At 46.0% G+C, this 24672-nt stretch overlaps 2 protein-coding genes across 4 annotated transcripts in view; both read left to right on the top strand.

Annotated features, from left to right (window-relative positions):
- The window catches only part of LOC113035772 (fibroblast growth factor 12), a 47331-nt gene extending 37826 nt beyond the window's left edge, over nt 1-9505 (top strand). For both annotated transcript variants that reach the window (XM_026191469.2, XM_026191468.2), the window contains exons 2-5: nt 1311-1421; nt 4180-4283; nt 7102-7300; nt 9034-9505. In XM_026191469.2, the coding sequence (XP_026047254.1) occupies nt 1311-1421; nt 4180-4283; nt 7102-7300; nt 9034-9185 (566 nt within the window). In that variant the 3' untranslated portion in view covers nt 9186-9505. The remainder of the gene's footprint in view (nt 1-1310; nt 1422-4179; nt 4284-7101; nt 7301-9033) is intronic.
- An 8659-nt stretch (nt 9506-18164) lies between these two features.
- The window catches only part of il1rap (interleukin 1 receptor accessory protein), a 29111-nt gene continuing 22603 nt past the window's right edge, over nt 18165-24672 (top strand). For both annotated transcript variants that reach the window (XM_026191890.2, XM_026191892.2), the window contains exons 1-2: nt 18165-18643; nt 22934-23019. In XM_026191890.2, the coding sequence (XP_026047675.2) occupies nt 18642-18643; nt 22934-23019 (88 nt within the window). In that variant the 5' untranslated portion in view covers nt 18165-18641. The remainder of the gene's footprint in view (nt 18644-22933; nt 23020-24672) is intronic.

Below are 24672 nucleotides of genomic sequence, written 5' to 3'. Positions count from 1 at the left end.
ATTATTCTCTGAATTCATAACAAAGATTGCTTTTACCAGAAAGTAAACCTGTGAGCGAGCACTTGAGCAAGGCGATAGTGGGAAAGAAAAACCCACTTTTAACAGGAAGAAACCTCCAGCAGAGCCAGGCTCAAGGAGGAGCGGGGCCATCAGCTGCGACCGGCTGGGAGTGAGGATGAATTGGATAATAAGGACACACAACGCAGTGGGTCAGTGATGCTGTCGTCAAACAATGTGAAAATGATCCGTTTAAAGCAGGAAGCTGTTTGCATCCACTTCCTCTCTGTGAAACAAGGCCTGTAATACTGTGACTGCATGAAATGTAGGAAGTGTAGATTTATACATGTGAGCTGTTTGACGGGTAATCAGAGTAAAACCAAACGACTTTAATGAGCAGCAGCCAATAAAGGTCTTTGTTTAGGTCGTTGTGTTTTGCAGGGCCGGTTGGTCCTGCTGTGTGTCAGCTCCTCCACACTCACACTCACGTCTGCTCTGTTAAAAGGTGAAGATTTACCTTGTTGTCGTTTCCGGACACGTATGTGTGTCTTCGGTCCTTTCAGATGTTAAGTAGCACAGCGGCCTGCTCCACATTAGCCTCGCTGTCTTTTTGGTCTATTTCTGCCAGAGATGAGTCCTTCTGGCCCACATTGTCATCTGGAGCATCACTTCGTCTGCTCAGCTTCTACCGTGTTTACGTCCTCAGACCTTCAGCTCGGTGTTAAAGTCAAGCAGGAGGGACTCGCGTGCTGAGCCGTGGCCTCAGGGTTTGTCTCTGGGGCACATGTGACACCCTGGGGTTTGAACCATGTGTGTTTGTGTGCCCTTAAGCTTCACGTGGCCCAGGCTGGAAACCCATCAGCAGCCATCTGCTAACTCTGAGGGCAAAGGTCACTGATTTGGGGCTTCAGGAACTTCCTGACTCTCTCCACACAGATTGGAGGGTTTCCGATGGTCATGTTTAAACATGTTCTTAAACTAGTGGCTGACACACTGTTAGTGTTATATGTCTTATGCAAGCAAAGGGTGAACTGCGGATTTATCAGCTAATGCTAGCTAGCGTGATTTGCAAGCTGACTGCACAGGTGTGACAGTTCTCTGCGGTCGAGTCTGTGTGAGGAACGCTGGACGGGAAATGTTGGGATGTACGCTTGTTTCTTCTTCTTCTTCTTCTTCTCAAATGTGAAAGTAGAGAAGAAGAAGAAACGCTTACATGAGTGAGATAAACTCAGCAATGCTACCTGACAACCTGCTGTCAGGTACAGTGTGCGTGTGTGTGTGTGCTGAACCTCACATCGGTCTTTGTGTTTCAGAGCCGCAGCTGAAGGGCATCGTGACGCGCCTCTTCAGCGAGCAGGGCTTCTTCCTGCAGATGCAGCCCGAAGGAGCCATCAGCGGCACCAAGGACGAGAACAGCGACTACAGTGAGTCCCACATTAAAACTGTATTTGTCTAGACCAGGGGTGCCCAATCCCGGTCCTCGAGAGCTACCGTCCTGCAGCTTTTAGATGCATCCTTGTTCCAACACACCCGAATCAAATGAATGGCTTGTTATCAGGCCTTTGCCAAACACGATGGCATGCTGAAGAGGTAATCAAACCATTTGATTCAGCTGTGTTGGAGTAGGGATGCATCTAAAAGCTGCAGGATAGTAGCTCTCGAGGACTGGGATTGGGCAGCCCTGGTCTAGACCGCACGCTACATAAAAAATGGGCGTGGCTTCTCTGTCTGAAGAGTGAAGAGAAAATGCCTCACACCTGTACTCTTTTTAATGGCCTCCAGGGGGCGATCCTGAGGGTTTATGGGCTCGTTTTGGGTCAAGCTAAATAAAAAGATGAGGTCATTTTCTAAAGTTTGGTGTTAGGAGTCGGTTTTATGAAGGGTTCAGTGAGCATGTTGTTTCACACTCACTACTGTGTGATGTCGTGGTCGCTACCTCCAACTTTTATGGAAAGAGCCACAGCCAAAGTGTAAAAGCACCGTGGATCATCCGATGTCAAACAAGAGAACAGCTCAGAAAGGTGAAACATTACACAGAAGAAGGATCTCAAACACAACAGCTCATTAAATCAGAACATAAACATAATCCAACAATCTTCTGCTGCTTCCCTGGGTTTGGGTCATGAAGTCTAACCTTTGCCCCAGCCAGCTCCTCCAGCTCATCCGGGGGGATTTGATCCCAGCCAGCTGAGATATAATCTCTCCAGTGAGTCCTGGGTCTGCCCGGTCCTCCTCCCGGTCGGTCTTGCCTATTCGATGTGGAGGACCAGCAGATCTGCTCTGAGCCCCGTCACTAAGTGCGCTTCAAAGGAAATGCATTTCCACAGCTTACACCTGCAGCTCTTTCAGTCACTCCCCACAGGTGAGTGTAGGGATGTCACTCCGCCCCAATCCATCTGTCGCTCTCACACTCCACCCTCCCCTCACTAAAGGCACCTCCCCTACAACGTTGTCATGTTTAACACATTCACTTGGCAAGCAAAAGGTCGTTGGTTCGATTCCACAAATCCCGTTTGGGGTTGCGTCAGAAAACAGAGCTGAAGCTGCATCTGGCGTCTGTAACAGAGTGATCCGAGGTGGAGCAGTCTGAAGGCAGCTTCTGATCGTCGATACTCGGTCACGTTCCCGCTGCAGGTCTTTGTTTCTCGGCTGGATGAGCTCAGGATTACAGCCTCTGCTGCTTCCTGTAAATCCTTTTGGTTTGGAAAAAAGAAGCAAAAACAGGACAAGAAGAGGAGGAGGAGATGTTTTGGATTCCCCTCTCTCCCCCTCTCGCTTTCTCTCTGATCATCTCTGAGTTAAATAAAGGAGGATTAACCACAGCCATTGCCACAGGCCTCTTCCTCCTCCACCTCCTCCTACTCCTCATCCTCACCCACACTGCAGCTCTCTGTCCCCGAGGATTAAATCACCTCTCATCACTGCGTCCCTCTATCACCCCCCCTCTCGCTCTCTCTCTGCTTTTATTCAGTCTTTTTCTCTCGCTTTATCAGCTGGAAGCACATCAGCAGGCTGAGCCGGGTTTTAACCACCGTTACAGATCGACTAAAAGCACAAGAATTCACAGTTTGAGGAGGTGTAATGGGATTTTTTAATGCTGAGTGGGTCTGATTTACACAGGTGCAGAAGATTTAAAGCAGAGATGGAGGAATCACTGCTGGTTTATTAATTTAAACCTGCTCTGTGCGACTCTTCGTGACATTTTCATTTCTGACACTTTTTACTGCAAATGTGAGAACAGATAGAAGCAGACGTTTCTGTAGTTTGCAGGTTTGTGTGTTAACACGATGCAGAGGAGGAAAGGCATCAGCAACGAGCTTAAAGAAGCATCAGTTGATGTCCATCGGTCACGCAGGGATAAGGCCATCGCCAAAGAATCTCAAGTCCGTTATTCCACAGCGGAGGACGGTATCCACACGTGGAAAACACTCAAGACATCATCTCAGGAGTGGATGTCCCAGCAAATTCCCCCCAGGAGACTCTACAGGCCTCTGTTAGCATGCTAGCATGTAACAGCTGAAAAAGGAAAGAATGGAGCTGCTGCAGCGGTCCAGAGTCCGGGTCTCAACCTCCGCCTGGCTGAGACGCTGGGGCCTCGTGGCTAACCCACCATTGATGAATTATTCCAGCAATCCCCATTTTCACATCATCCTGCAGTGTTAAACGTTTCTGCTCCGTCTGATATATACGTGCACATATTCATAGAACAAAAATATTCTGGGAGGTCTCGAATTGAGTTTTATTTACACAACAGTCTCCTCAAGGTGCTTCATACTGTAATGTAAACCCTACAATACATACAGAGGAAAACCCAACAATCATATGACCTCCTATGAGGAAGCACTTTGGCGACAGTGGGAAGGAAAAACTCCCTTTTAACAGGAAGAAACCTGCAGGAGTAAGGAGAGGAAGAGAGCCAGGTCATCAACGTTTGAAATCATGGTTGTTAAGAGTTTAGTGCAGTATCTTAGTTCCTCGTTCATCTCCGCCGCTCGATCGTCACATCTGCTTTCAAAACGCCAAATGACTCAACTCGAGGTTTCACAATAAGAGCTCGCTAACTGCGGCAGACTTCCTGGTAGCTCCGTCCGTCTTCTGTGCTCTCTGTGACGTTTTGTATTAATCTACTTCTGCCTCTCACTACCTAACTCTCTCTCTCTGTCTATGTCTCTCGCCCTCCAGCTCTGTTTAACCTGATCCCAGTAGGTTTGAGGGTCGTGGCCATCCAGGGAGTGAAGGCCGCGCTGTACGTGGCCATGAACGCCGAGGGATTCCTCTACACATCTGTAAGAACATCTGCCTCATCCTCATGTCCTTCTTGAGCTTGTTTCGTTAAAGGTTTGGAGCAGGTAAAGCCAGGAGCTCCTGACGTGTCCCCAACAATCATTTTAACTATTAAAACGTCTCGTTGCTGAAAACACTGATAGTCAACTACTGTTTGTGAGGTAATCAGGTGTTACTGCTTTGCTCAAGGGTGACACTGAGATAAAGTTTCTCACTGAAGTGAAAACACTTCTCTCAGTTTTAATCCCCACAAGATCTGATTTCAGATCTTATTTCATTATCTGACGGATCCAGTTCTTCCCCTGCAAAGAGATCCTGCGTTTGTTTTTTCTGTTCCAGCTCGTGTTCAGATGCAAACTCGGTGACATTACGGTACAAAAGTTCCACTTTTAGACAGCGTGTGTAATAATTAATTGATGATGAACAATGGAAGTAGTTAGGAGGACAGCCCTGATCAGACCGAGGACATCTACAGCTGTACTGCTGCTCAGCGAGTCCATCTAACATCCATAATTCACAACACGTGCATAAAACTTTAAAATGCGCCTCTCTGTGCGCAGCATCAGGATGGAGGCAGAGTGGTGGAGGAAGAGGAGGATAACGGCGACGATGTGAGGAAGCTTTCTCAGGCGTGTTAGACACAAAAACTAAATATGAGCTCGCAGCGCGCCCGAAGAAGCTAGCTGTTAGCTGCGATTGTTGGTCGGCGCTGTGGGGAAGATGTAATTCTGAGGAGCGACCATGAACTACCTGTTCTGCAGCGCTCCTATTGGCTGCTGCTGCCTGTCAATCACAGATGTCTCGCCGCCACTGCGATTTGAAGCCGCGGACGCTGACTGTGTGGTAGTTTGAGTCAGTGTAACACGAGCGCGCCTTCGTGGCGGGTATGTGATGAAACCTTGCTGCCACTTTGCAGCTGCGCTTCAGTTCTGCTTCGTGGTTTGATGCCATATATGGAAGTGCAGCTGTTAGTAAATGTTTCTGCACTTGTTAGCTCGATGGTCCTCTTCATGAATCTTAATCATTAATTAATTATTAATTAATCACAAATTGGCCTGATCCCATCTCACCAGTCGGTCCTGACTGCTCAATGCTTTGAAATGTAAATGCTTCCCATCGAGAGCGGGGAGATCACATGACTTCATCCCATCTCTCAGCCCTTCAACCACATGCCGAATAAATCCAGGATGGAAGAGGCAGCCCTGTTTTTTTAGGAGGTAAAGTGAGGATTTGGTTCGGCTCCATAAAATATAAACTCATGTTCTCTCAGGTGTAGCTTCAGATGAAGAGTACAGCAGCTCCTCCTCTTGCTCTGCAGTTATGTAAGAGCATTACAGCATGAGCGGTGAGACAGCTGCAAGTAAAGTTGTGCTGGGAGGCCCGAGCGTCTCGACACTGTTTACTGAAACCATCACGTCTTGATATGAGATGCAGGCTGCGTGCTGGGAGGAAAAAATACGCTTTTCATCATTTATTCTGTTTCCTCTTCCTCCTCGACATCATCGTCACGCTCCATTTGAAGTCCCGTCTTTCCTTCCTCGTGGCTCCTTTTTCCTCTTTATCTGTTGCTGTGTTTGTGTTGGGTTTTATTAAGTGTAGTAGTGACTTCAGCGTGATTCTTATCAGATTCTCAGTCACTCGTGAATCATTTTAAACACTCAGAGACAGATTTGTAATTAGCATCTGTGACATCTCACGGTGAGCAAAGTTTTTACATCAATACAAAGTTTATGACAGGAACGCGTCTCAAAGGTCGGAGCAGGGCAGCAAAAGGCTGGGAGAGGAAGCACAGCGACACATAAACATAATCGGCAACAGATTACAAATAAAAACAGCCTCTAAGCTTCTCCAGGAGCCTGCAGTCCACACCTGCTGACCAAAACTGCTTTTTATTTATTAAGTGATCACAGAATTGAGGTAACTGAACGCCGGCTCTGGCTCTAGGCTAGGGGGGGTTGTTCTGCTCTGATTGGCTCACCTGACCACCTGTTATATCCAGAGGGTGCACACACACACACACACCTGTTATACCTGGAGGGAGGTGCTAAACTGGGACTTTAAACGGCCCAGCAGTCACGTTTGGTGTCCACCACAGCTTCCTGATCCGTGAAGGATAAAGTGCACGAACAAGACTCACATTAATATTTCAACTTAAAAGCTTTTTGAAGCTTTCAAAATAATGTCGAGTTTTATTCTTCAGCTGCTTTGCACTGAGCTTCTTTTCCCATTTATGTTTTATGGATTATTGAAGTTCTTACAGTTCAGATTCCTTTTGTTTAATTAAAATGTTCTAAAGACTGCAGCAGTGAACAGTTCCTGTGCTCAGTGTGAACCTCAGGCTGAGAATTAAGACCCAGCTTCTGTAAGACTCTCATGTCCTGTTACATGTGACGCTGCGCTGCAGTGCTGCTGACGCTATCGTGTGCGTGTAATGTGATCGATCACCTTCGAGGTGTTTCGTATTGGTCGCAGCTCATTGGCTGCTTCGCGTGTTGTGTCCTATCACATCCTGCCGTGTTTCTGTGAAGTATCAGCATGTAGTGACCGTTTCCTGTCCTGTCACACCAGGCAGGCAGATTCATATGGAAGTAAAATGATGACAAAAGCTAAAAGGCTGCTGGTCAGCACTCGACGCTGTTCATTTCAAAATAAAAGCCCCAAGTTTAAACTTCAAAATAAAACTCAGATAAAAGCAGTCGAGTCGTGCAATCAAACATGTGGACGCACAGAGATGTGAAGCAGGCGGTCGTGTAAGGAAAACTACAAAATGATCTCTCTGCTGATTACACTTGAAATGTTTTCTGTGTGTTTGTGTATCAGGATGTGTTCACACCAGAGTGCAAGTTCAAGGAGTCGGTCTTTGAAAACTACTACGTCATCTACTCGTCCACCATGTATCGGCAGCACGAGTCGGGCCGGGCTTGGTTCCTGGGCCTCAATAAGGAAGGAATCATCATGAAGGGAAACCGAGTGAAGAAAACCAAACCGTGCTCACACTTTGTCCCCAGACCCATCGAAGGTGAGACCAGCTGTGGACACAGATGTTGGTGGTGGCGATGCTTTCGTGTCTCACGGGTCAGACAGAAAGACAAAACACGAGGACGAAGTGTGAATTAGTAACGCCACCGTCGATTTTCTTTATCTGTAAAGAAGGTTTGTGGGTCTGCAGTATTGTTGAGGTCCTCGGGGAACCGTCCTGGAGTTCAAGGCACGCTTGTTTTCTGTTGTCCCAGAGTGAATATTTATCCTTACAGTTCATGACTGATTTTGCAGGTCTGTGATGACGTCAGTCCAACAGTTACATTTCATTTAACCAACAAGTCATCATATTTCAAAACTTTTAATAAGCTAATGTTAAAACTATTTCACATTGTTCTTCTGTGTGCACATGCAGCTGATATCTTCAGCTTCCTCTGCTCCGCGTCAGTGAAAGACACACAAGTTGTGTTTAGAGGGAAGTGTAACCTCGCCTCCCGCTCTGAGCTAAACTCCACACTCTGTATTTTTACAACAAAATGTTTTTTAAGCGCAAACATGAGAGAAGAAGTAGAAAAGTCAGCTTTTTCTCCCAGTTTGGGATTTTTGTACTTTGAAATCGACGGTTCTCCACATGTCTGTAGTTTATCGTAGTAGAAGATGAGTTCAATAAGTGAAATGGGCTTTGAGGTTTTGCATTTAGAGGTGATTTTGTAAATGTAGGTGCTTAACACTGAAACACTGACATCTACATTCTGCTGGAAACGTCCTGATATTAAAACACAGAGGCAGGAAAACGTGTTTCTGAACGTCATATCTCAAAATCCTCAGCCTCACATTCTGACCTACTTCAGGTGAACCGTTGGCCGAGTAAAGCCTACGTAAACACTGACCCTCTTAACAGTAAAGCAGCTGAGACTCGTATTTCCTGGTGAACTTGAACCAGAATTACATAAATTGAAAGAATAGCGAAGCCTTTTAATGTGATATTTTTAGTCCTGTTTGACGATACAACCAGTAAAACGGCAGCTGACTGTGAGACTGGGAGGTTGTGCTGTCGGTTTGTAGGAGCCGTTGTAGCTCAGCTGCTGTGCTCTTAGATCCTGGGAGCAAACGAGAGAGTTTGAGGAAGGCGTGGAGAGCTCAGAGGTGAGCCAGGAGCCGAGGTCGTCCAGCCAGAACTCAGAGTGTGAGGACAAGGTGAAGCTCTAATATCACAGATGGAGGTTTAACTGGAAACACGAAGCTCCGTCTCTGCTTTCAGCTGCTCTGCCCCTCCCCTCTCATCCCTCATCTTCATTTAAAAATATCCATCAACTATACATCTGTCAACTATCACCTTCCTCTCGTCCTTCTGTCAATCTTCTCCTCTTCCTCTGTGTCCTTCAGCCTCCTCCTCTCCCCTTCTTCCTTCTCCCCCCTCGTTAACTCACTGATGTCTTCTTTTACCTCCTCATTTCTGATTCGTTCTTCTTCTTTTCTGTTATTTAACGTCAGCACATAGACCTCGAAGTAGCTGCTAGTTTTAATAGCTTTGTTTTTATACTTTGCATAAAGGTTCAGGTGTGTCCTCGTCCACGCTGGCACAAACTGCACACCTGTTAGTTATGATTATGTCACTGAATGCAGCATCACAGGTTGAACTCTGACATCTGAATTTACGTCTGGATGTCTTTCAGTTTATTTTATGTGTAAATTCGAGAGTTGGTGGTGGCGTGATGCTTTAATGACTCACTGTCTTTCTCCCCCGTCCTCCCCCCGCCCTCCCCCCTGTAGTCTGCATGTATAAGGAGCCGTCGCTGCACGAGCTCGAGGAGAAGCTGCTGAAGTCCTCGAGGAGCCCGACGATGAACAGCGAGGAGCGGGCGAGGAGCCTGGAGAGGGAGCAGCGCGCAGCGGAGTCCTCCACAGAACGAGAGGCGTCGTAGCCTGCAGCGCCACCCGCAGGAGGAAGACGAGGCGAAGGTGGAGGAGGAGGAGGAGGAGAACTCCCATTTTAACACTCCCTCTGTTCAGCAACAACAACAACTACAACCACACCGACGACGACGACAACAACCGCCATAACAACGACGGCGAAAACAAAGAAAAAAAGAAGCTTAAAAAAAGGGGAGGGGGGGCGGTGGGGTCTTCGTGCTCGTTATGAAATATTTTAAATCAAATGGGGGAGGGCGAGGGGGAGGGGCCTGTTTGGAAATGGAAAAAAAATCAAGACGTTGATGATGATGATTTACATTTTATGCAAAGAGCCCTGCTGAAATGGCGCCGAGAGGCTAGCCCACCTACTCTTCATCGCCACATTGTAATCATCATCATCATTTCTGTCACAACGACGACAAAATGTTTTTGCGAGTCGAGCGAGCGCTGAGAACTCCGAAGCTTTAAGCCATGTAGAAACTTCACTTCCTTTCATTTCTTAATGAATGCAAAGACTTTCGCACTTTTGACACGCCGCGCTTCTTCTTCTGCGTGATGTTCTGTCCGGTTGGAAGGAAGACCTTTTCTGTTTCGTCTTCTTCAGCTGCCACATCTTTACGTGCGTTACGTTGTGTTTTCGGGGTGGGAGCCTTTGTGGGTTTTTGTTGCAGACACTGGCGACTGAAGGAAAGAAGACGGCTCTGTGCCGATCGGACCGCTTCCTGTGACGGAGGTCAGTCGGGCGACCGGGTGACTGTACGCCTGAGAGGATCAGAACAGCGTGCCGGTTTGTGTGGTCGCTGCAGGTGGTGTCCACGTGAACTCCACATTCCTGCTTTTTAAAATCACTCAGCAGTTTGTAGATCGAGTTCCTGCTTTCGCTTCACGTTGACGAAAACCGACGAAACTTCTTTAAACGCATCCAAACGTGAAGGATCGAGTTCTAAAAGGTTTGTGCGAGGCTCAGAGAAAGGCTTTGACCTTTCAGCCCTGAGTGTTGTCTGCAGGCTTCGTCTCAGGCTGTGTTAACGGCTGTTACATCCGCAGAGGAGTTTATATTTGTCACTATGCATCTGAGACATCAGATATGATACACCCCAGAAGAGCTGGGGTGGAGGTGGGTTGCCAAGAGGCTTGTAAAAGCACCTGCAGCTGTTTATAGGTCAAATACAAGCCCAGTTTACGGTTGGAACAGACTGTAGTATAGATGGTGTACTCCCAAATATTTTCCATGAACAAATAGTTGACGATGGGGGGATTTTGAATATCCTAAAACATAATCAATTAATCATTTCAGGGGAAACGTAGGGCAGAAACAACCCTGGGTGCTTCTTGGTATAAACTATACAGTCAGTGTGCTGTCAGATTATAGCGAGCACACCCACTGTAGTAGTAACCGATCTGTAGTAACCATGAACTGTGCAAACATGCCAGAAATGTGCAGCTTAGCATAGTGCTAATTCTTTTCCATTGCACAGAAAGTAATAAATGAAGGACGGCAGGAGCCCAAAATCAAGCAGCAACTTTCAGCGGTGAGCCAGTCCCCATAGACTGGTATGTTAAAATGAACAGCTTTACAGTAGAAATATACAGCCTGGTAAAAAACACTGTTAGAGATAATTTCCTCCGCCTAAGAAGTCTGAGCTCCAGTTTTGGCGACTGAAATTCTGGAATTTTATTTGTATTTTACAGCGAGTGACGTCCTGGTAGCTACAGCTATCCTTTATAACCAGTCTGCTCTCCAAAACACGGCTGGTGTGAGTTACTGTTAGAGGCCTGCAGCCTGTGAGACACAACCCGGGGCAGGAAAGGTCAAAGAGCCGTGAGCACAGGTGGAGGTGTAACTCTGACTGTGGGGAGTTTCAGACACGAGGTTGGTCTGAAAGCTGCTGGTTTTAAAAAGAGATCAGCAGGACTGTGAAGTCCACCAATAATGTCATAAAAAACTGATCGCAGCTCAGTCTCTCTGTGCTGCGTTCAGGCTCTGATCACATGACAAGATTTTGGGTTTTGCGGCGTTACAAGAAATATTGCATGATGTACTTTCTGTGCGACGCCCCCGCAGACATGGGGAGGTTTAAATGATTTATTGAGACACTAACAGCCGAGTTGTGTAACTCTGATCCGGTCTGAACAGGACTGAAGCTGAACGACGAGCCGACCGCGACCTGCCCTGTGCAGGCGTGTTGGAGCTCTGCGTGATCAGGATTTAACGGGTTAAAACGCCACAGCATGCGCTCACTTTGTCTGTTATTAACACGACTGTGTGTTTGGTTTTGATGAGGACGGGCACACTGAGCTCTGATTGGTCCATTTGTTTATGTTGAATTGGCACGATGTGTGCAGCGGTTCAAGAAAAGAAAATTTGAATTTTAAATTTAACTTCAAGGAAAAGATGAAGTGGTCGGTTATTGATTAGTGAATCAAAAGATTCCAGAACAGGTTTTTATGTCGTGGATGTGAATGTGTTTGGATAAAACGCCCGACGCTCCCACTTTCACTCCCTCCACCGTGATGCATTCAGGTGTCGGCCGATGGGGGGCTTTGGAGCGTTTCTGACACTGCCCCGCTTTGTTTAGACAAAGAGCACTGCCCTGAAAACTGTTTCACTCCAACCTCGTCTGAACTTCACACAGCTGAAAGGAAAAGATTTCCTGTCATCTTTCAAAATAAAAGTCAAGAGTTTAAGGAAGAGCAGACGTGCAGCTCCCTGGGTGGATGCTCAGGATTGAAAGCTCCCTTTATTGCGTCCACCCCGAGTACGTTTCTTCCTTGCACTGCTCTGTGACGGCGAGATCTTTTCCTTTCCAGAGAGTAAAGTTTAGACGTTCAGCCTGAGTCGCTGCACTGCCCTCTCCAACCTCTAAGACTTTCCTTCTTCTCTCACTCAGACCCTTTACTTCTCTCCGATGTTACCAGCCGAGTTTCCCAAAAAGAAAACCAGGAAAAAAATGAAACAAGTCTCCATCAAACGCGTCCTTCCTCCTGCACACGTTCTATCACTGCCTTCACCGTTCTCAGCGGGAGAAAATCACCAGGACTGCAGCATGTATGGAAAGTCGTTAGTGCCATTCGTGCTGCGATCCTGTCTCTGCAGCTCATACTGTGGTTCCACAAGTTCAGCCTCTGTCGTCACGCTGGCTCAGAACAATCCTGAGAAACTTCTGTCATCATAAAATCATTTGTAAAGATATTTTTGAGTCATAAAGATCAGAGATGGAAAACCTCTGCTCAGGCTGAAATGTCCCTCCACTGTACTGTCCCTGGTTCCACATCTAGATTGGACCAAGTCCCCAAAACAGTCCCGGCTGTTCTTCTGATCCTGATTCTGTTGCTGATTAACAGGAAGCTCTCAGAACCTGAATAAGCAGCTGCTCATTTTAGAACTAGGCTGGGCCAGTTTGTACCATAAGGAGCAGCAAGTCAGTGTAGCCGTATTTAAGTAAGTTACTAAAAACACCTTATGTGCCAAGTAAGAGAGTAACGTCTGTTGGCGAAAAGAGCGTAGGGATAAAAACAGAGCAAAGGTTTAAAGAACAGTTAAAACAACAACTGCTGATGACGTTCTGCACGTTTGTTACATAAAAGTCCCTTAACCCAGGGGTGTCCAGCTGTAGTCCTCCAGAGCTGCTGTCCGCAGCTTTTAGATGCATCCCTACTCCAACACAGCTGAATCAAAAGGTTCGATTCCCTCTTCAGCAGACATCAAGTTTGGCAAAGGCCTAATAACGAACCATTCATTTGATTCAGGTGTGTCAGAACAAGGATGCGTCTAAAAGCTGCAGGTAGCTCTGGAGGACTGGAGTTGGACACCAAACGAGGAGCTCGGCCTGCAGATGAACGAGAGTTTGAACTTTGATGTGTTTGTTTTTGGGAAACTCGTCACCTCCCGTCGGCCGACACCAAGCTGCAGAGATGACACTTAAAAACACTCTGATCGGTGGAAGTGGAGGGTAAAAGGAGGCGGGGTCAAGCGGGGCGTGGTTGGTGAGGTTGTAAATGGATAAATGGACTGAAGGGTGGAAATGAATGGACCAGTCACAGTCTGCTGCGCTGCCTCTGAGAATGTCTTCCAGTTTGGGGTTCTGGGTCGGACCGCGAGGACTGGAACACGAGCGGCTCGGCACGAACGCTCTCCTCTTAATGTTTCTGTAAGCGTCAACACAACCAAACCACTCGACAGAAATGTTGTACCGGGTGTCTTTTCTACCACATCCTCTGCTTCAGGCTCAGCAGGAGACCCAGAACCAGTTTCAATCTAACTGCCTTCAAGTTACGAGATAAGTTCGCCTCAAAAATCATGTGAGAGCCCTTTTGTACGGAGGAAGCAAAGTGCCAGTCACATAACCAAAACATATGTCATAAATCTCAGTTTATTATCTAAATAAATCTAAAATCTGGATAGAAATTAAATGTTGATGTAGTGGCCATCTTACTTTCTTCTTATAGTTCTCTCTTTGTCTTATATTTAAAATAACCACACTACGGACGGACGTGCGACTGTTTTACGCGTCGGTTTGTTAGCAAAAAACCGTCCACTTGATTATTTTTCACATAAATCTTTCACAATAAAGCTCAAGATCCTGTTGAGACTTTTCAAAATAAACTAAAATGATGAAAATATACATTATTTCAGAATATGCATCAAAAAAATGATCTCAAATGCAAACATGAAGTAACTACAAATGGCGCTCACATTTGAGCTCGTATAGCACGCTAGCACACGACAGCAATGAAACAAAAGCAGAAAAAAAAGGAAATAAATTCAACATAGAGGGAAAAAAAATCAGCAACAACTTAGTAATAAATGTAATAACTTTCATAGATAAAATAATTTCTACTGTTGTTAACCATATAATTTAACTTTTATATGTTAAAGTAAATAAAAATGTTGTTTTGATTTATTTACATGTGACGCCAGATGACATTTGTCACCTTTCACAAACTCACACGAACGCCTGTGAAGAAAAGATTTTAGTTGCGTATCAAATATTTGAGAATGTCTTAAAGTGTAAGAAAAACCAGATGTGTGCGTTCGTTCGCTGCTTTAAACGTCCACAGTGTTTCTTTCGTCTCCGTGCTGCCTGTTGTCATTTTACTGAGACATTCTCAAATACTTTAACTCGAGTCTTCTCAAGTTAGCAAAAAATAAGTGCAGGGTTTCAAATCCTTTATTTCACAAGCACAAAATCAGAGCGGGAACATTGAACCATCGTTGATAAGGCTCGCATCGATGGTAATCTGCGTCACCTGAAGGCAGCATGAGTTTGTAAACCGGTTCATGAGAAGCAGAAAGTGTAGAAAAGACAAAAGTCTGTGTTTTAAAGCGTTCAGGGTTCGACTCTGAGCTCTCTAGAAATTAAACGATGGCAGTTTTAAAGTTTCCTGCTTATAAAAACTGAGACGCTCAGTTTTTTTACTCAAAAACAGTGAGATGTTGAACCTGTAGGGGGCACTGTCGTATCACAAAATGATGATGTCATTACGAAGCGACGCAGGCCCAGGAGGAGGGTGAACGTCACCGAGTTGCAACGTGTTTGTCGAACCTAAAATCTCTTGCTCTTTCTTTGTGTTTGCTGATGTTTGCACCTTTTCGGACGCACCTCCATATAAAAACGCATCATATATTAGAAGAAAATCATCGCAAATACGCAGCAGGATGAAAAAAGAGTACTGAAAAATAAAAAAACATATAAGAGCATCAGTGTCTGTCTGTGTTTTTTACTCCTGACGATGAACTTGTTTGTCTGTGTACATGTTAATCTGCTCTGCTCATTCTCAGCTGCTTTGCATGAGTCACAAAATAATCCTTCTTTATCTTATCCTGGCCCTTTGGACAGCCCATCCTTCAGGGCAACTTTCTTCTGATTGGTTGCTCCTCACATAAAGGAGGTTTCAAGGGCGTAAGGGCGGGGCTTCTGTGTAGACATGACCATTTAAGGATATCCACTGCACACAGACCCTGGAAACACAATAAGCAACAAAGTCGGCCTCTGTGTTTTAATCTGAAATGAATCCTCATGCTCTGGCCACTGTTTCAGTTCAATTCACTTTTATTTTTAACTAACAACATTTCACAACAACAGCTGCCTAAAGACGTTTCAGCAGCGCCTGCTTAAAACAGGATTTCTGTACGTTCAGCTGTTCAGTCCATAAGCACGTTAGTTCGTTAGTCTGTCCCAAAATATTTGAGATTAGTGAGTTTGTGATTTTAATGTGTAAAGAAAATGAAAGAATCGTTTAAAACAATATTGAGAAAAGGTCAGAGTAGCACAGATATCGCTCATTTTTATTTGAAGTTGTAACTTCAGCAGACTTGCTTCATGGTGATAAAGGGCCTCGTTTATCTGTCATCAAATCTCCTGTAAGTCCGAGGATTTGTATTCGAATGACTTCGGTCCTGCTGCATAAACACAAAACGCACAGATTCAGACTTTAGGCCACAAATAAAGCTCGTGTATGTCACGTTGGGATCTCTGAAGCAGCCGCGGCAGGAAACACTCAGGTGTTTTTGTGGTTTCCCACTAAAAAGCTCTCAGTTATTCCCGAGATGGTCTAAAAGCTCATCCAGGCACTCAGCGGCTGGTTTCCACTTTACGGGCGACGACCTCGCAGGCGGCTTCATCCAACTTTAACAAGGAGAGACACAAAAACACGACCATCAGCCGACATCACAGCAACAAGGAGGAAACACCGTCAGCCTGACCTCTGGGATCCAACAGCATCTCGTGGTTAAGCAGGTGGCAGGTTTTATTTTGAAAGAAATGACTTTTATTGTGAAGCATCTAATTACAAACCAATTCACACGGTTTGAAGTGACTCCGAGAGTTTCATTTCTAAATCTGGTCACACAGTTAGCTGTGAGAGTTTTACTACGAAGCAGCTTTAGCATTTTATTTTGTCTCTGAGCTCTTATTTTGAAACAGTTTACTGTAAAAATGCTCAGAGGCTTTTACTGTGAAGTTACTAGGGGACTTTTATTGTGAAGCAAGTAAAGGAATTTTGTTGAGTTTTAATTGCCACTTTAAGTCTTTTAATTTGAAGGAGCTTTGTGACCTTTATTGTGAAACTGTTGGTGGGCTTTTATTGTGAAGTCATAGGAGGACTTGTTTGCTTTTAATTTCAAGCATCTTTGTGCTTTTATTTTGTGTGTACTGAGAGACTTTTATTGTGAAGGAGCAGTAGTGCCCTGACCCAGCTTCAAGACTTTTATTTTGTGTGAAGCTTTCATTGTGAAGCAAACCATAGACTTTTAAGCTTTTACTTTGAAACATCGTTGTGACTTATTGTAATCGATTTGGTGATTTTCTTGCAAAGCTTAGGATTCTTACTGTGGAGGCTTTTACTGCTCAAATGTGTTTCAAGACTTTAATTGTGAAGTGTTTGTGTGACTTCCTGCTTTTAATGTAATCTTTTGGATTTTAATGTAAAACAGCTGTAGGGCTTTTATTATAAAGAAGATGGGGAGGGCTTTAACTTTGAAGATGTTGGAGAACTAATGCAAGGGCTTTTATTTTAACAAGTGAACTTGAAAAGGTAAACTCAAAATTAAACTGATGGACTTTTACTGTAAAGCCGTTTTAGTGCTTTTACTTTGAAGGAACTTCGTGAGTTTTTTTTTCTTTGTAAACGGTAGGCTTTTATTGTGGAGCCACGATGGTTCTTCGCGGGGAAGTAGGTAAAGGGGTTTTACTTTGAAGCAGCCTGGGGATCTCTACTGTCTCATCTACAGATGAGAGGCTTTTATTGTGAAGCAGCAGCTTGGAGACTTTTAATGTAAAACATCTATGTCGGGGGTCCCCAGTCCCAGTCCACGAGGGCCGGTGTCCCTGCAGGGTTTAGATGTGTCCTTGATCCATCACAGCTGAATTAAATGGCGAAATTAGCTCCTCAACATGTCCTGAAGTTCTCCAGAGGCCTGATGATGAACTAATCATGTGATTCAGGTGTGTTGACCAGGGTGAGATCTAAAGCCTGCAGGACACCGGCCCTCGAGGCCTGGGATTGGGGACCCCTGATCTATGTGACTTGCTGTATAGGGTTTAATAGGCTTTTACTGTGAAATTACAAGGAGGCTTTTACTGTGAAGCTGTAGGAGGAATTTTAAGGTGAAGCTGGATCAGAAACTTCAGGTTTAGTCTGCTCTGATCAGTCACACCTTTATTGATTATTTATTGATCCAAAAATGAACTGGCTGGTCCTCCATGTCAGTGCTGTAAAGGTGGGCTGTATGAGTTTAATTTCCTTTAACGCCTTCAGGAAGAGTACGGCTGCAGAGCTTTCCACTGAATTTCCACCAGTTTTACACATTTCAGTAGTTTAGATCAAATCTTTCATCCTCACTCCATTAAAATTAAAACAGCTGTTGGTTACCGTGAAGAAACATGGGAATTTTATTGGGAAATACCTGGGTAGCGTTTTCTCTGGCGTCATCGAGTCAACGGGTGAGAGGCTTTTATTGTGAAAGATTCAGAAAATTGGGATTGATCAGGTTTTATTTTTCTCTTATTTTAAATGTACTTCACCACATTTGAACGTCAGTGAGCCTGCAAAGCTCAGACTGCTGACAGACACCACCAGGGGGCGACATCACACCAGGCTGCAACTTTTAGTCCAACCATTGTAATCAGATTACATTTTCAGACTGAAGCAGGACTGCTGTTGGTTCCCAGCTGGAGTTTCTGACGATTTCCTTAAATAAAACTAGTAAATATTTTACTAGTTTCAAATCTTGATAAAAATGTGAATGAAATAAAAACATGAATAGAAAAACGCAGCGAATTCAAAAAAGCATCACAGATAGAAATGAATAAAGCGCCGTTATTTCAGAAACGATCATCCATCCTAACACCAAACAAGAGACCTGTTAATGGAGGGGGGGGGCACCTTCACGGAGCTCTGTGTGTGTGTGTGTGTGTGTGTGTGTGTGTGTGTGTGTGTGTGTTATTGGGAAATAACTCTCATCGATGTCGCAACAGAGTGAGAGAGGAGGAGGAGCGTGGACCGGAATCCGCGGAACTTTTACTTCCTCCACGTAAACACTGCGTCGCTAGCTGCGCCTTTTACGCGCTTTTAAGACTCTTTAAAGTTTGTGCGGACCGAGTCCAGCTGTTAACATCTGTCAGCATCTGTCCACAGCTGTTCGAAGACTCGCTCTACCCTCCCGCGCCTTTAATTAGTCGGCACGTGATGTTAACCGCGGCTGCTTAATTACCCGGAGCAGCTCCGAGCGTCACTTTGGAGGAGTTCCCGGAGCACCGGGGCCTCTGTGGGAGATTTACAGCCGAGATCGAGCCCTGACACGCGGCCGTTAATCACCAGAGCCCCGCTGCTCCCAGAGGGTGAGGGAGTGAGTGAGCCGCAGGACTCTGGCGCCTCACACTGGACCCGGACACTCCTGGTTCTGTCAGCTGTTCTGACAGCCCCGACCGGACTCACACCTCTCACCCCCGGAGGACCTGCTGCCAATGTAAGTGACCGCCTGCTGGTTTTAAATGTACTGTTTCCTCTACGGACCCCGCCGCTGTGCTTTACCAGGCTCGGGTTGGTTCTGCGGGCTCACTGACGGAGAGCCGCCGTCAGTGAGAGTACCACCGCGCACACCGGTGATCCGCAGCGGGCTGTCCGGACGCAGAGCCTCTCTGCTGGTGTCCGTGCGCCTGCATGCCGAGTTTCATTCTCAAAATCTCACAATTCCTGCGTGGATCGATTTTCTTTATCAGAAAACGCGCGTCAGCTGATATCATGTTTATGTGTTCTTCGGTTCGGCGTGCGTGCCCTGCCCCGACCTGCCCGCGCTCAAAAACATGTACAACTCCAGTAAATCATTTACGCTTTGTCCTGCTGCTGTGAGTGGAAGTTCAAATTCTGATATGTTATGAGGGCCGAAGTTTACGTGAAGGACAGAGAGCTTCTTAAAATAATGAAGTTCGTTTCACAGCTGTCCGGATGTGAAGGCAGCTGGAAGTGGACACTTTATAAATGTCAGTCTGACGTTTGGAGGACAGTCTCCATCGATCTGGTCCCGATAATCCGATTATAGTCAGTCAGGTCAGAGTCTGCAGTGATCAGCAGAAACATAACTGCAGCCCACATGCCTCTTCATCATCATCATCATCACATCTAAGCACTGAACTGATGAGGCAGTGCAGTAACACCCCCCCCCCCCCCCCCCCCCCCAGAAATGAAGAAAAACAACAAAGAAATAAAAGCGAGCAGATGAGTAAACTGTAAATGAAGTGTGCAGATGGAGTGATGAAGATTTCCTCAGAGGAAGCTGCTGTTTTGTTTTGTGTGTTTGTTTAACTCACTCAGTCTCTAAAAAATGGGCAATCTAGTACCCAGAATCCTCTGGGGCGAAGCTCGAGGGGGTTATATCTCTGTACCTGTGATGAAGCGTATCGCTCGCTCATGCAAACACACACAGGAGGTGTGTGTGTGTGTGAGTGAGAGAGTGTGTGTGAGTGATGGATGGCGTTGGTGAGCAGCTCTGGGTCTGTATGTCCCTCCTGGGATCCACTAGTTCTGCCTGATTGTCCACCGTGACTCTTTATGTCCCTCCGTCTGTCTCTTGCAGCGCCTCTCCATCTTTCTTCACCTTCTTACTCGTTTTCTGCTGTGGTGCATTTTCCCGTGGCTCGGCTGTTCGTTTGTTATTAAAATGTCAAACAGGAACAGCTGAGATCTGTGGCCTCTCACATCTCAGGTGAATGAACGTTTGTAGGTTTTCAGGTGTTGGTTGAACAGAACAAAGTCTTACTGGAAGTTTTGGGATGTTTTCCCAGACCACACGACTAATGAGACTAATGGGAACTGAAGTGAAAGTGATGGTTTCCATACTGGGAGGCTGGTTTCTGTTCATGAGAGGCATGAAGCAGATAAAGACGTGAGTCACGATTCTGTTTGCGTCACAGCCTTCGACAGGCTCAGTCTGAGACCTACGGCGGCGGTTATCGCCGATGTGCTGGTCAACACAACCCCTTATTTATTTTACTCACGCCCAACGCGCTGCAGTCGTCTCCTGAATGATGCACTACATCTCCAAAAGTATCCACTCACCAACCAACTCACTGAATTCCGGTGTTCCAGTCACTTCCATAAGACGACACCTGTGCAACAGGTCCAGCCGTGAAAATTCCTCGCCACTAAATATTCCACAGTCAGCTGTTAGTGGGATTATAGCAAAGTGGAATCGATGGTGAAGGACAGCAACACAACTATGAAGCGGTAGATCACGTAAAATCAGAGCGCGGTCAGCGGATGCTGAGGTGCGCCGTGCACAGAGGTCACCCACTGTCTGCAAACTTCTGCAAACTTCACGTGACCTTCAGATTAGCTCAAGAACAGAGCGTAGAGAGTTTTGTGGAGCAGGTTTCCATGGCGACCGGCTGTATCATCAAGCTCAATGCAAAGCGTCGGATACAGTGATGTAAAGCATGTCGCCATTGGACTCTAGAGCAGTGGAGACGCGTTCTCTGGAGTGACCAATCACGCTTCTCCATCTCGCAATCTGATGGGCGAGTCTGGGTTTGGCAGTTGCCAGGACAACAGTACTTGTCTGACTGCACTGTGCCAAGTGTCAAGTTTGGTGGAGGGGGACTGCACACCACCCCGACCTCCTCGGAGAGAGCAGCTTTCACGCTCATGTAGTTAGGAATGCCATAACAGGGAGGAGCTTGGGTGCAGGTGGGTTGCAAAGTGGATTGTAGCTGCAGGATAAATATGCGCTGCCCATCCTCCTCAGAGATGATGCATTACCATGGCAACTGAGAAGGCTCAGTGCCAACAACTGTATTTCAGCCCAAAACCGTTTTCAGTGATCAGCGTCTCGTGTTGATCATGTGACTTTTCAGATTTCCAGATTTAAGCGCATTAACGTCTCACCTGCCTCACCTGCGATCAGCTGACCGAGTCTCCTCCAATTGTTCCAGGTGGACGAAGGAAAGACAAACAAGCTGCAAAGCTTCTTCCTGTCAGTGCGACGGGTTTGGATTACTAAGCGACCATGAAGACGGTCTGTTATTCAGACAGCGTGACATGAGCAGTTACCTGCTTGCAGCTCGGGTCGTTTCGTTTTTCAGAGACATTCATCAGCCTCCCTGTGGAGGTGTGCGGGCAGGGGACCGTGACTTCCTTTAAGAGTGAAATCTCAGGCGCTGCAAGTTTTACTGTCCCTGCGAGCCGTGCCTCCTTTTTTATTTTATCTGTTAGTAACCGGGTAATCTTTACTCTGCTTTTTATAGATTATTAGGATAAAGCATGGCTTTCTCAGCTGTATAGTTAAAGTAGGAATATATGTGAGTACTGTCTGATAGTAACGGCTCGCTGAGGCTGCAGATTTAAGCAGATTAACAACAACTAAAGCTGAAGACATTTCCTGTGTTTAGAGTTTGACTCAGTCAGATCCTGTTGTTTGGCAGAAGTCTAGTTTTTATTTGATTTCCGTTTTTCAAATCTATCTTTAGCTTTTATTTATCATCTATGTAAGGAGGCATGTGACCTTTAACCCTCTTTCCTGTCCTGAAGCGCGCTGCATGCAGGAGGAGGAGGAGGTGGCACATATTGATCCATAAAAATTAATCATGACTCGCTGCTGCAGAGCAAACACACACTCCCACAATAAACCAATAAAATGAAATGAAAATAGATACAATTTCTCATTTCTCGCTGCCATGCCAGTTGGTTTTCATTTGAAGTCAGTTCCTTAGACGTGGAGGTCATCATCCATCTCATCTCAGATAACGACTGGATTAATCAGCTCACTCTGCTGCAGATTTATGGAGATGGACGTGCACAGACAGACAGAGGTGGGGTAGGTCGGCCTGGACTCGTGCTGTAGTCCAGTAAAACAGCCGGTGTGTGTCGGAGGTTTCCCCGGCAACGGATGCGAATTAAAAAACAAACTCATTCTCGAATCATTCAGATATCCCTCCACGATCTGCACACCTTTGGATGCTGGTCAGGTGAGCAGATACAGCTGTCAGTTACACATGTGTGCAAGTTAATCAGCAGACAGGTGTGTAGACTGCTGGGAGGTCAGCTGCAGTGACCTTTTCAGCACAGAGTTAGAGCCAGAGATTAATAACAAGTATGATTCAGTGCAGAGAGGTCTGTTAACACATAGTGAGGAAGAAACACCCAATGCATCATGGGAATCCCCGGCAGCCTACGTCTATTGCAGCATAACTAAGGGAGGATTCAGGGTCACCTGGTCCAGCCCTAACTATATGCTTTAGCAAAAAGGAAAGTTTGAAGCCTAATCTTGAAAGTAGAGATAGTGTCTGTCTCCTGAATCCAAACTGGAAGCTGGTTCCACAGAAGAGGGGCCTGAAAACTGAAGGCTCTGCCTCCCATTCTACTTTTAAATACTCTAGGAACAACAAGTAGGCCTGCAGAGCGAGAGCGAAGCGCTCTAATAGGGTGATATGGTACTACAAGGTCATTAAGAGAAGACCTTGTATGTGCGGAGGACTGTAATTCTAAACCCTGATGCTACACTAACCCAACGTAACAAAAGAGTCTTTGTGGAATAAATAATTTCATAAAGACATTCAGACATATTCAGACCACACATACGTGAACGCCTTCTTTGGTTTTCTCACTCACTTAAAAAGTTGAAGTCATGGATGGAGTTATGGAAAAATGATGACAAGAATGACTCAAAAAATTTTTCTTTGTCAAGTTTGAAGCAGTTTCATGTTGTTTGTGTTTGTTTTGAAGGTTGTTGAAAAATAAACATTAACAGTCTGTGTCTTTGCAGGGCAACTTTCATCTCCGCCCTCGTCTTCCTCCTCGCCGTGATGGGCGGGACTTCCCCTGCTGCCAGTCAGTCCAGCGCTCCGACAGGTAGGTGACAGCTGTGACAGGCGGGATGAGATCGGAGCTCCTCGGAGGGTCGAGTCAGTGACTCGAGTCTGTTGGCATTTTTTGTCTTTCGGCAGCAGCGAAGCAGAAAACCTAAAAATCTGAATGCACATTGGTTTTAAAAGCTTCAGGTAATTCTCATGTAGAGGCACAGGAGTGAGGATGAAGTGTGGATTTGGATCCATCAGGCCGACGAGTTCTTTCTACGCTGAAGGGAACTGAGAGGGACAAAAACGAGTGCCGTGTTTTCCTCTAAGAGTCTCTCAGGTCTGCTTAACTGAAAATCTTTCTTGTTTCTGCGGTGCAACTCTGCAGAAGTGAGGTTAATTAAAAGCCGGAGCTCTCGCCCCGTGGGACGGCGAATGGATGGTTCCTGAGCGAGGAGCCTCATTTGTAACGCTGTCGGAGGGTGGCGGGGAGGCAGGGGTGGGCAGTGGGAGGTCAGTGTAGAGGAGGTGGGTGGATGTAAAGTGAGGAGGAGGGGAGGGGACGCTGCGGGCGGAAAAGCTGCTCTCTTCAAACGTGCCATAAATCAACCGTTTCAAAAACAACAACGTGATTTTAAATTTCACCCTGAAGGTCGCGAGTTTCCCTCCACGCTCACGCTGCAGACGCACGCACACGGCTGAGGGTGACCTGCACACCCACACAGCAGATCTGTTTATAGAGACTAAACAGGGCCTGACAAGCACTCCTGATAACCATGATTAAAAGCTCAGATGTTTGGTGTAATAGTAGCTTAAAGACCTCCAGAGTAACTAAAACCATCAGCAGGATGTGAAGAAATAAACGTCACCTGGACGATGCTGATATATGTAGATGTCACCTGATGTGTAACATCCCTGATTGGTTCATTAATAAAAGCTATTTCTGACGTCTGAAAACGGCAAAATTAAATAAAAGGACTAAAGTCAAACCTCGATTGTGACACGAGTTGCAGATCAATGTTAAACTGTTTCAACCAGATTATTGAAGCATCACAAACACAGCGACGCCATCACTGTAGTCCTATTATCCTCATACAGATCGCTGGGACTGAAGCTAAACGCTGCAGCTTGTTACGGACAGATGGGTGATGTGTGTGTGGAGAGGTAGGATCAGGCTGGAGGCATTAGTGTAGATGGATGGATGGATATCGAGGGAGGACGGGAAGAGGTGGACGGATGCTGGAGAAGGTTTTAATAGAAAGACTAATACGCCGGCCGGGAGAACCTGACAGGTCAATTACCAACACGCACACTCGATCCAGCTCCGTACAGGAGGGGCACAGAGCCTCCATTAATCCAGAGCTCGGTGTTCACCATCCTGAAACCACCTGCACTTCAGTTTCTCAAACTGAGGCTCGGGACCCCAGACGAGCCGCTGGACGAGCCACGAAATCGAAACAGTTTCTGTTGTTGGATTTGTCTCATAATGCATGAGTTACCTGGTTTCTATGGTTACAGAGGTCCCACTGATCCCTGATAATGTTTTGCACCTTCAGACAGTTTCAGTGTGTGTTTCAGTTTAGACTGTGAGGGGGGGGTCTTAAATGTGATTTTAAGGGTATTTCCTGTGCTTAGGTGGGTTTAGGGGTCGCACATTCTACAAGAGTCTGCTCCTCGTGGTGGATGATAGTCGTCCTTATTATTATCC

The sequence above is a fragment of the Astatotilapia calliptera genome, chromosome 14, assembly GCF_964374335.1.
Source record: "Astatotilapia calliptera chromosome 14, fAstCal68.1, whole genome shotgun sequence".
NCBI lineage: Eukaryota > Metazoa > Chordata > Actinopteri > Cichliformes > Cichlidae > Astatotilapia > Astatotilapia calliptera.
This window is presented reverse-complemented; position numbering and strand designations above follow the sequence as displayed.